Source organism: Gallus gallus, chromosome Z (assembly GCF_016699485.2).
Source record: "Gallus gallus isolate bGalGal1 chromosome Z, bGalGal1.mat.broiler.GRCg7b, whole genome shotgun sequence".
In the NCBI taxonomy this organism is placed as follows: Eukaryota; Metazoa; Chordata; class Aves; order Galliformes; family Phasianidae; genus Gallus; species Gallus gallus.
The window spans coordinates 28518871-28531280 of NC_052572.1; the positions used below are offsets into that span (position 1 = coordinate 28518871).

General features: G+C 42.0%; 1 protein-coding gene across 10 annotated transcripts in view; it reads left to right on the plus strand.

Annotated features, from left to right (window-relative positions):
• Window positions 1-12410, plus strand: part of KDM4C (lysine demethylase 4C) — a 309184-nt gene that overhangs the window by 12787 nt on the left and 283987 nt on the right. For 4 of the 10 annotated variants that reach the window (XM_015280207.4, XM_003642992.6, XM_040655992.2 and 1 more), the window contains one exon: window positions 11743-11907. The exons of 3 other annotated variants lie outside the window; for them this stretch is intronic. In XM_015280207.4, coding sequence (XP_015135693.2) covers window positions 11764-11907 — 144 coding nt within the window. In that variant the 5' untranslated portion in view covers window positions 11743-11763. Of the gene's footprint in view, window positions 1-3757; window positions 3804-11742; window positions 11908-12410 lie in introns of all 10 variants that reach the window. 3 more of the 10 variants (XM_040655989.2, XM_040655990.2, XM_040655991.2) reach the window with 1 other exon arrangement.

Consider the following 12410-nt stretch of genomic DNA (forward strand, 5'->3'; position numbering starts at 1 on the left):
GGGCAGCCTGTTCCAGTGTCTCACCACCCTCACAGTAAAGAATTTCTTTCTGATATCTAGTCCAAATCTATCCTCTTCCAGTTTAAAGGCACTTTGTCTTGTCACTACATGTCCTTATAAAAAGTCCCCCCAGCTTTCTTACAGGACTCCTTCAGGTACTGGAAGGCCACTGCAAGGTCTCCTTGGAGCCTTTTTTCTCTAGGCTGAAGAGCTCCAGCTCTTTCAGCCTGTTCTCATGGGGGAGGTGTCCCAGCCATCTGGTAATCTTCGTGGTCCTCTTTTGGACCTGCTCCAACAGCTCAATGTCCTTCTTGTGTTGTAGTACTCCAGGTGGGGTCTCACGAGAGCAGAGTAGAGGGGCAGTATCACTTCCTTTGACCTGCTGGTCACACTTCTCTTGATGCAACTCAGGATATGGTTGGCCTTCTGGGCTGCAAGTGCATATTGTTGGCTCATGTTGAACCTTTTATCAGCTGGCACTCCCAAAGCCTTTTCCTCAGAGCTGCTCTGAAGCCATTTTCTGCACAACCTATATCTGTAGCATTCAGTAGATTTCATCTTGCTCTTAGTTTTTCTAGTGTTGTGCTTTGACATCTTGAATTGCATTCCTTAGGTTCCTGAGGCCATATACTGACATAACTGTAGGTGTTTGACCTTTGCAGGAAGTGGAAATATAATGTCAGCAATGTTAGACAGGTGTTGTAGCATTAGCTGTCTACTGGTTGATCATCTGAAGGATGTAGTTTGTGACTTTGGCTAGAAACTTTAAAATAAAAGATCTGACTGTTAAATCCAATTATTGGTGCTTTAGCTGGCAATGTTGGACATGTTACATAACTACATTTTGTGTAAATTGTTCTCTTTTATCAGATGTTTTGAAGTATAGGCAAACACCTTAGTCACCAGTAAATTCAAGGTTTATGGACAGACTGCAGTTTACTGGAGCAGGCACATAGTTATCTTGAGTTTGACTAGAACTTTCTTGTGATTAGCCATAAAGCTTATTTATTTCAGTGTTATGCAAAGTACTCATTTGCATGGAATATGTCTTCTCCTTTGTTTGTGTTACCATCTGCTTTTCTAGATAGTTACGGACAATCTTATCAACATGCAATTCTATCTTGCAGTGGAAACAGAAAATGTCTAATTACAGTGTTGATATTATGGTTTTAAAATATCTGTAAAAATCCATGCATAAATGTTACTACTTCCTCTATTGTATTTTGCAGCTAGAGTGGATGTAATGATCCTTGTTTCTCTGACTTAGTATGTGTTCTCATGTTTCACATTTTTATTCCACAGTGTTAAATAAAAGCATTAGAAGATCCTTATTTCTTAGATTGTACAACTCCGGGTAGTATCACAGAACAGCTAGTTCTGCATACACTTTAAGTGGAATAGTTAAGGTTGTAATAATAGGACTGCAGTATAGATTTTATGTTAAAATGATTCTTTAGTCATGTACTTGCTTGCAAAAAAAAAAAAAAGAAAAGAAAACCACCCCAAACAAACAACAATCCCCAAAGCAACAAAAAACCTCTGCCAATAACAACTCTGAAGGCCTCTTAGCTTTTATTCTGAATTTTATGTCATGCTATTTTATTATTTTAACAATTTGACAGGATGTAGCTGAATTTTTATGTGTGGGAGGAGGTATCTAGTATGCACGTATTCCAGAGTCTTTGGAAGAATTAAGTAATGTGTTAGAATACAACTGAATATGAAGGCATTCATTTTAAATATTTTATAGTTGATTTGTGCCCATTGCCTCTTAAGCCGATGTTGGATGCTGCTGAATCTGGCTCTGTCATCTTTACATCTGCATATGAATTGGACGATGGAATCATGTGCTCTGAAGTTGGAAGTGACCTCTTGAGAAAGTCTAGTCCACCAAGCTGCTCAAGGAGGGTTGGCTAGAGCATGCTGATCATCAGTCTGTTTGGTTGGCCTTTGGGTGTCCCAGAGATGGAGGCTTCACAACCTCACTGAACAACCTCTTCCAGTGCTTGCTCTCACAGGGGAGAAAAAGTGTTTTCTTTTGTTCAGATGGAGTTTCCTGCTTTTTAATTTGTGCTGTTGCTGTTAGTCCAGTCACTGGGCATTGCTGAAAAGAGCCAGACTTCATCACTCTTTCCTGTTGAGTGAATATGCATATAAAGACCCCTCACACTTCCTGAACCTTTCCTTATCCAAGCTGAACAGTCCTAGCTCTCTAAGCCTTTCCTCACAGGGGAGGTGCTCCTGCCTCTTCATCTTGGTGGCCCTCTGCTTGACTCTTTCCAGTATGTTTATGTCCACTGGTGGTTCAGATATAGGCACAGTACTTAGGTGTGGCTTCACCAATGCTGCGTAGAGGGGAAGTACCACTTTCAGTGTGCTAGCAGTACTTAAGTCTAATGCAGCCCAGGATATCATTCACCTTTTATAATAACAAGGGCACACTGCTGGTTCTAGCTGGATAATAAGACCAAGTGCCAAGTCTTGCACTTCAGTCACCAAAACCCCCATGCATTGCTACAGGCTTGGGCAGAGTGGTTGGAAAGCTGTGCAGAGGAAAAGGATCCTGAGGTGTTGACAGCCATCTGAATGTGAACTAGTAGTGTGCCTAGATGGCCAAGAAAGCCAATGATATCCTGGCTTGTGTCAGAAATAGTGTATCCAGCAGGACCAAGGAGGTGATTGTCTCTCCGTACTTGTTGCTGGTGAGGCCATGCCTGGAGTACTGCATTCAGTTTTTGGCCCCTCACTGCAAGAAAGACATCAAGGCTCTGGAGCATGTCCAAAAGAAGGGCAATGAACCTGGTGAGGGGTCTGGAGCACAAGCCTTATGAGTAACAGCTGAGGGAACTGGGATTGTTTAGTTTGGAGAAGAAGAGGTTCAGGGAGACCTTCTCTCTCACTCACAACTGCCTGAAAGGAGGTTGTGGCGAGGTGGGAGTCAACCTGTTTTCCCTGGTAAGAGCAATAGGACTAGATAGAGATAATGGCTTTAAACTGTGCCAAGGGTGGTTCAAACTGGTTATTAGGAAAAATTTCTGCTTGGAAAGAATGGTAGTGCATTGGAACAGGCTGCCTGGGAAGGTGGTGGAGTCACTGTTCCTAGAGGTTTTCAAGAAAAGGTAGATATCTCATTAGGTGACATGGTTTAGTGGTACAAGCAATGATGGATTGATGGCTAGGCTCTTTTCCAATTTTACTGATACTATCATTCATGCTCACTTGGTGTCCAGCAGGACTTCAAAAGGTCTCTTCTGCCACTTCCAGCAGGGCACCTCACTGAATGTGGAGCTCTGCATGCTCCATTACTGAGCTCGATGAGCATGGTTCCTATCAACCTGCATCTGTCTGTGTCTCTGTGGAGGGCAGTACAGCACTGTAGTTCATCTGGTGTTCTTTCTAGCTTCGTATTCTCTGCAAAAACTTCATGGAAATGACTGTAAGAACTGTTGAAGTAGAGAGGCAATTCATTTATTGGTTAACAATACCAACAACTGCTTTTTGCAAAAGACTTTGTTGAAGTTAATGCTTGGCTAGGTTTGGGAGTCCTTAGGTTCAGAAATGCTTGACTCAGTACAGGGCAGTTGTGTGAATAACAAACTTCTAAAATGTTCTTCTCTGTCCGCTGAAGAAAAGAATATTAGTAATTAGAAAACAGAAATCCATAAGTGGCTGCTGAAGTTGCTCGGTTTTAAAAGCAGTTCCCTCCCCCTGGAAACAGAACTGAAGAATGAATCACCTTCTTTCTCTGTCTCCCCAGGAAGCCCCTCAAAACTGAGCTAGCAGTATTGGAGTACAACGAATTGGTGAGAGAATGATATTAATCTCTCTTCTAAGCTAAAATCATAGAATCGTTAGAGTTGGAAGGGACCTTTAAAGGTCATCTAGTCCAAATTCCCTGCAATGAACAGGGATATGTGCAGCTAGATCAGGTTGCCCAGGGCCTGATCCAGTATTGCTTTGAGAGCCTCCAGGAGCTGGGCATCAAACAGATCTCTGAGCAACCTGCTCCAGTGGCTCACCACTCTCACTGTAAAAGACTACTTCTTTATATCCAGCCTAAATCTATCCTCTTTAAGCTTGAAGCTGTTTTCTCGTGTTCTGTTGCCACAGATCCTGCTAAAGAATCTGTCCCTTTCTTTACTGTAGCTCCCCTGTAGATATTGAAAGGCAGTGGCCAGACTGAACAGTCTCGGCTCTCTTAGCCTGTCCTCAGGAGAGGTGTTCAATTCTACAGATAATTTTTGTTGCTCTCCTCTGGATGCTCTCCAACAGGTCCATGTCTGTCCTGTACTGAGGACTCCACATCTGGATGCAGTACTCCAGGTGAGGTCCCACCAGCACAGAGTAGAAGGGCAGGATCATCTTCCTCAACCTGCTGGTCACACTTCTTTTGATGTAGCCCAGGATACAGTTGGCTTTCTGGGCTGCAAGGGTGCCTTGCTGGTTCACGTCCAGCTGCCCATCCAACAGTACCCCCAGCTCTTTTTTAGCAGAATTGTGCTTAATTGTCATGGTTTTATGATTTCGGATTACTGGTATTCCACATCATAACATCATGTAGTGCATTGGGAGTTAAAGTGTTAATGCTCCAGTTCCGGGCACCTGTCTGGAAGAGGAGAAGAACTACATTCACAAGGGGGCTTTGCAGTCAAAGAGGAGATATAACCTCTGACAAAGTCACCTGATGTTCCTCCCTTCTTCCCTCAGCTCTCGTCCCGACCGCACGTATCGCCTCAGCACTACTGTAAGGCCTATAGCTTTCAGATATTCTTTCTCTCATTACATTTGATTTATTAGCTTCAATTCTAATCATCTTGTATTATAGTGTGTTATCTTGCATTCCAATACCGTATTTAGTAAATCAGTTTGTTTCTCCTCAGATTGTTGCTGCTGTTTTTAATTATTTTGTGGGTCCCCTGTTTCCCTTTTCCAGAGGCGTGGATTTTGCGAAATCCCTCTGTGCCCCTAGTCACCTAGTCATGGAACTGGACCAACCCTGCCTGCAAGCTGTTGGCATTTCTTGGTGGAGAATGCAGGCAAAAGCTGCTTTTTAGCTTTTTAGAACAAATCTCACTCTGCTCTCGGAGAGCTTTGTTGGGAAAGTTTCTCTCTTTCACAGGTGCTCACTGAAAACGTGACCTTGAAAGTCCAGGCGGACTGCCAGTGTTCTGGGATATTTGTAAACTTTTAGCACTGCTATCTTACTTCTCTAAAGAGGGGAAAAAAAAAAAAAAGCTTGTAAAACTGCTTTTCAAGGGACTGCATGCCATTGTTTTTTCTTTTTTAATGCTCAAAACATGCTGGGACTTAATTAAGTTTGCCACTTTTCTCTGTGGAGCTATAGGTGTATATGTAATCGATTGAAAACACTGAGGGAAATACCTACGGAGTATCTGCATACAATGTGGCATGCAGCTCCAGAGGGAGTTGCTAACTGTACAGAACTTGTGGTTTTTAAGCAGTCTCCCAGTCTGTCCTTTGAATTCTTTATGCAGTTTTTGAATGTTCATCTGATCACATTGCTAATCTCTTTGAATGTACTATTCATCATTTCACCGAGTATTTGTATTTATCATTCTGGAGAAGCCTTCCCCAAAACCAGAGAATACTGAGTGGTAGGGAGTGTGGAGAGGTCTGGGAGAGACTTTAGAGAGATGGACATCATCAGTGTCATGGAATTTTACTCCTGAACACCTGAAAGACCCTGAGAGCTTAAACAGATATTTGAGGCAGGGATGTTGTGGCTCAGGCAGATCTGAGGAAGCACAAATGATTTGGGGGCTCGCTAATGCTTATCGGGCCTTATTCAATAATATCTCAGGGAGAGAGTTTCTGAAACTGAGAAAGAGAGTCTCCAAGCTGAAAAAGACAGTCTCCAATCTGAGAGAGGGAATCTCCAATCCAAGAGAAAACCCCTCCATTCTGAGGGGGATTCCCTCTGATCTGACAGGGATGCCCTCCGAATCGAGAGATACTCCCTGCAATCCAAATTTGACAACCTTCAGTCTGAACAAGACACCCTTCGGTCTGAGAGGGACATCCTCAAGTCTGAACGGGACATACTCCAAACTGAGTGAGATGCCTTCCAGCACACAAAATTCAGTCTCCAAATTGAACTTACGAGAATTCAGTCTCGTCAAGTCATGCTCGAATCTGAACTAAATACCCTCATAATCAAATGAGACAGACTCTGAGCTGAGCTGGAGAGTGAGAGTATCAGAACTGACCAACATGATCAACCACAGGAGGCACCACAATTGATGTCAGTTGCCCCTGTAAGAGGACGGAAAACAAAACGAATCTCAACTCACTTAGAGCAGAAGAAAGAGGAGGAGGAGAAAGTAGGGGAAGGAGACACTGCAAGAGAAGAGAAGGGAAGAGGTCCAGAGGAGCAGCTCCAAGATCCAGGGGAAGCACCCCTGAGTTTAGCGGAGGGGCCCCTGATAAGATTGTGGTCACCAACACCCAGGAGGATAAGAAGAAGTCCAGAAAGAGTAGGAGGTGAGCAAGACATTGTTACCATTACTGATCAATCTCTGAAAGTGAATTAAATTTGAGGTCTGAGAAAAGACTTTTCACGCCACCCAAATGAGCCTATTGTCGTCACCTGGTTACTTTGATGTTGGACAATGGGGCCAATGGTGTGTGGCTACATAGTAGAGAAGCTCACCAGCTGGGTTGCATTGCTAGGGACTCAGCCATTGACAGAGGTATTAGTACATGCCAGAATGGGTCCTTCACCCTCTGGAAGCAGATGCTACTAGCTGTAAAAGATATCCCATCAAAGATGATCTGAGGCCTGAGAAAACGAAATGGACTGATATGGAAAAAGGCATTTGTTATTTGAGAGAATACACTGTGGTGGAAATGTTACATAGCCACAGTTTCATTCCTGACAAGCCAGACCAAGAGCATGATCCTGAGAGTCAGGTGTGCATCAAATACATGGTATATATTCACAAAGGCTGCACCAGAAAGGTATGCCAGTACATTTGCAGCAATGTATGGCAGAGGGGAAAGAAGACCCCTTGTAAATGAACTGATTAATAAACGTCAAGACTTTGAGTTACATTTAACCCCTCTACAAGCTTGTGTTTCAGCCATTACAGAAGTAGCTGAAAAACTGGACAGAATGGAGAGCAAACAAGAAGATATAATAGACAAAATGTCTACCGTGTGTTATGCTGATGAATCTGTGGTGGTATCAGATACATCCAATGGGGACCAGAATTCCCAAAACAGCCCACTGGAGGGGCTGATCAAATTGGTTTCCTCCCAGCCTGCATCATCCAATGTCTTAGCTATCAAAAGAAGATGTCCTCCTGCTTGTGCAAGTGTTAACAGTAAGAGTACGTCATGTTTTGACTTGTGGCATTACGTACATGACCGTGGAAAAGATATGAAGGAGTGGCATAAAAAACCCACTCCTGCACTTCAAGCACGTGTAAAAGAAATACAAGGCAGAATAACCACCAAGGTGAACTTCTCCAAAAAGGTGGTTGCTCCGGTTGCTGCAGGACATGGCAATAGCCTTAAGAACAACAGAGGTAACAAATACAGGGGCCCTGCCTGAGCCAGGGCAGGGAAAGAGATAATAGAGTGTATTGGACTGTGTGGATTAGATGGCCTGGCACATCAGAACCACAGAAATATAAGGCCCTGATGGACACTGGTGCACAGTGCACTCTAATACCCTCAAGTCACCAAGGGACAGAATCAATTTATATTCATGGGGTAACTGGGGGTTCGCAAGAGTTGACTGTGTTGAAGGCTGAAATAAGCCTCATTGGTAAAGACTGGCCAAAGCACCCTACTGTGACTGGCCCAGAGGCTCCCTGTATACTTGGTATACCTGAAGGCAAAAAGTTTGGAATGTCACCAGCAGAAGAGGTACTGTGAGCTAAAGAGGCCCTACCATACAATGAACTACCAGAAAATGAAAAGAAATATGCCCTGTTCACAGATGGAGTGTGTTGTATTGTGGGGAAGCATTGCAGATGGAACATGCTGTGTGGAGCCCCACATGACAAATTGCAGAGGCCACTGAAGAAAAAGGAGAATGTAGCCAATTTGCAGAACTAAAGGCTGTCCAGCTAGCCTTAGATGTTGCTGAACGGGAGAGGTGGTCAGTGTTTTATCATTACACTGACTCATGGACGGTGGCAAATGCCTTATGGGGGTGGTTACAGTAGTGGGAACAAAACAACTGGCAATGGAGGGATAAACCTATTTGGGCTGCTGAACTGTGGAAGGACATTGCTGCCTGAATAAAGAATTTGGTTGTAAAGGTGTGTCATGTAAATGCTCATGTACTCAAGAGTTGGGCTACTGAAGAACAATGAAACAACCATCAGGTATATCAAGCTGCCAAAATTAAGGTGGCTCAAATAGACTTGGACTGGCAACACAAAAGTGGATTATTTCTAGCTCGGTGGGCCCATGAGACCTTGGGCCATCAAGAAAGAGATGCATCATATAAGTGGGCTAGAGACTGAGGGGTGCGCTTAACTATGGATGCTATTACTCAAGTTATTCATGACTGTGACACATGCGCCACAGTTGAACAAGCAAAGAGGATGAAAACTCTCTGGGAGGAAGGGCGATGGCAAAAGTATGAATATGGGGAGGGATGGCAGGTTGATCATATCACCTTGCCATGATCTCGCAATGGTAAGCGTTATGTCCTTCCCATGGTGGAAGCAACCACTGGGTGGCTTGAAATGTATGCAGTACCTCATGCTACTGCCCAAAACACCATATTAGGTCTTGAGAAACAAGTTCTGTGGTCACATGGTACTCCAGAAAGAATTGAATCAGATAATGGGACTCATTTCAAAAATTCTCTTGTAAATACTTGGGCCAAAGATCATGGCGCTGACTGGATTTATCATATCCCCTCTCATGCACCAGCTTCTGGTAAAATTGAATGATACAATGGGTTATTAAAAACCATGTTGAAAGCAGTGGGTGGCAGAACATTTAAGCGTTGGCAGAAGCATTTGGCAGAAGCCACCTGGATGGTCAACACTCAAGGATCCATCAATCGTGATGGTCCTGCCAGCTCCATACATGCTGTCAAGGAAGATAAGGTCCTTGCAGTACATGTAAAGAATGTCTTGGGAAAAGCGGTTTGGGTCCTTCCAGCTTCTGGGAAGGGCAAACCTCTTTGTGGGACTGTTTTTGCCCAGGGACCTGGGTCCACTTGGTGGATGATGCAGAAAAATGGGGATGTTCAATGTGTACCACAAGGGAATTTGATGCTGGGGGAGCACAGTCGGTAATTCCATGTACATATATTTAAATATGTATGTGTGTGTGTTTAATTTTGGTAATTATGGTTTATTTGTATGTATTAAGCATGATGTAGTGATGTAGAATAAGGGGTGGAATGTCATGGTTTTATGATTTCGGATTACTGGTATTCCACATCATAACATCATGTAGTGCATTGGGAGTTAAAGTGTTCATGCTCCAGTTCCGGGCACCTGTCCGGAAGAGGAGAAGAACTACATTCACAAGGGGGCTTTGCAGTCAAAGAGGAGATATAACCTCTGACAAAGTCACCTGATGTTCCTCCCTTCTTCCCTCAGCTCTCGTCCCGACCGCACGTATCGCCTCAGCACTACTGTAAGGCCTATAGCTTTCAGATATTCTTTCTCTCATTACATTTGATTTATTAGCTTCAATTCTAATCATCTTGTATTATAGTGTGTTATCTTGCATTCCAATACCATATTTAGTAAATCAGTTTGTTTCTCCTCAGATTGTTGCTGCTGTTTTTAATTATTTTGTGGGTCCCCTGTTTCCCTTTTCCAGAGGCGCGGATTTTGCGAAATCCCTCTGCCCCACTAGTCATGGAACTGGGCTAAACCAGCCTGTAAACTGTTGACATCAATCCTTTCATCCCTCAGCTTGTCTTGTTAGTGGGGGTTGCCTTGACCCACGTGCAAGACCTTGCATTTGGGTTTGGTGAACTTCATGAGGTTGTTGTGGGCCCACTGCTCATGCTCAAGCCTGGCTAGGTTCCTCTGGAAAAAATAACTGATGGCTGCAGGCTTTATTGTATAACAGTGAAGTAGTTCAAAGGTATGAAATAATAATGACGGACTATTAATTTTTTTGCTAGTAAATAGTTTTTTTTAGTGATTATGTGTTTGTATATGCTGCACTCATATACATGTTTGAAATTGAAAGGCTAAAAACTGATTAAAGAGAGATGAACTACTCTGTTTCATTATCTTTCTAATGTCATTTTACTGTTAGTGAAGCATTATGAATAATAAACTCTGTATACTACATGGCACAATGGATACAAGTAAAACAAGCTTTAACTTCAGATATAGCATAATCTCATTGACTTGGAACTGGTCATCGTAACAAATTTTTATGTGGTTCTTTAATGGATGGGACTAAGTGAAGGATGTATTAGATGCATGGCATGCATTTACCACCAGGGGAAGTTATCTTAGTTTTATACGTTGGGGTGTGCTTGCATATATGGACCTCATAATCATAATTTAAATACAAAAATAACCCTGAATTAAAATGGTTTTGATTTTTAATCATTGAAGACTTGCAGAAATCTAGTTAATTTCATCTCAGTCAGGGATGGAAATTAATGAGGGAGAAGGGTAGAAAAGAGAGGGGTGAGGGGGAAAAAGGAAATCTAATTGTTAAAAATGGTGAGTGCTCTTCTGGGAGAAGTAGGAAAGCAAAAACATAAGGGCACAAGAAGCAGGCTGAATAAACATGCCAGTAGGGGACTGAAACATGCGAAGACAGGAAACTGTACACAGAAGTTCCCCTTAAGTGATTTATACCCAAGCTAAGAGAGATGTGAAGCTAATGAAATTACTGGTTAATACGCTAACATACAATCAGTGTAAGGTGATGTAGTTTGGTAACAAAACTGTGGATGTATTATGTTTTGCAGATGGATAAGATCATAAAGTCGTTAAGGTTGGAAAAGACCACTAAGATTATCTAGTCAAGCACATCACCACCAATATCCCTTAAATCTTGTCTCTCAGTCCCAAATCTTCCCTTTCCTTGAATGAGGAATGAGACAGCAAATCACTGAAAAAGCTAGTCAAAGCTGACTTACTTTTGTTCTGAAATGAGGATTTTTTTGGTAAGATTAAGGAAAACATTGTAGATGGTCATCTTATTGCAACTTGGCAATGCAGACTGATAAAATTCTACTGAAGTGCTGACGTGTGAATTAGAAAATCCAGGTACTCTTTACCTGCATTTGCAGTGTGATTGGAAAGTCAGTAATCAGTTTTCTCATGAATTAAGAGGGAATAGTAGGGTTCAAGTGGAAATAGTAATATGCATAGCTTTGTTAGTCTAGGTTAAACCTTTAGATTATAGATGTATACATTACATACTGTGTAATGTAAATATCTACGAAGAGAAATGGAGCAAGCTGTGGATGCATCAGCACAGAAGGTTGTTAGTATGGTGTTAAAGGTAATGTTGAGAAGGTGTGTTGTAAAAACAACGAGAGAATTGTACGGATTTTGGTACTGGATATTTATGTAACTGTTGCTAACGGTAAATATGTCTTTGGGGTAAAGGCTGAGTTGTCTTAAAGGAGAGGGGAGAGAAAGTATTTTATTTGTGTCTTTTATAATACTATGGAATTTTGAAAACTTTTTTCCTGATCAAAACGTATGTTGAATCTCAGATGCTGTTTGACAGAAGATTATTTTCTTCAGTATATGTTATTTTATTTTTCAGCTGGATTGAAAGTGAACCACAATGGCAGCGGTCACATCTGATAGTCCTCCAAACCCAAGCTGCAAAATCATGACTTTTAGGCCTTCAATGGAAGAATTCAGGGAGTTCAACAAATACTTAGCATACATGGAATCACAAGGTGCTCATAGGGCCGGAGTTGCAAAGGTAAACATCTTTAATATAGGCGAAAAATTGTTCCTAACACATATTTTCCTACTACTTTTATTTCACTGATTGTGATACTGATCTTATTAGCTCATAACGTTTTTCCATGTGAATTTCAGTGAATTAGATGGTGGTCTGTTTTTTCTGGTTGTAGTCTTTTGTTATGTAAATGAATGAAGATACTCTTCTCTTTTCAACCTTCAATTTTTATCAAGTTTACAACAGAAAAATGATCTTTTCCTAAGGCAGATTTAAACTATCTTTGGTAATGCAGGATGTATATATAGGGAAGAACATAATATATATATGCTGCTCTGAAAGTTATGCCTCTGATTTAGTTTCATGGAAACTACAGCAAAGAACACAGTAGCACTACTTGATAGAGCACATTCTCAGCTACAAAGCAGTATTTTTCGGCATAGTTGCCATTATTAGCTATTCATTTTGCCAGTGATGAACAAGAGTCTGGATGCTGTGCTTGTTTAAAAAAAAAAAAGTGCACC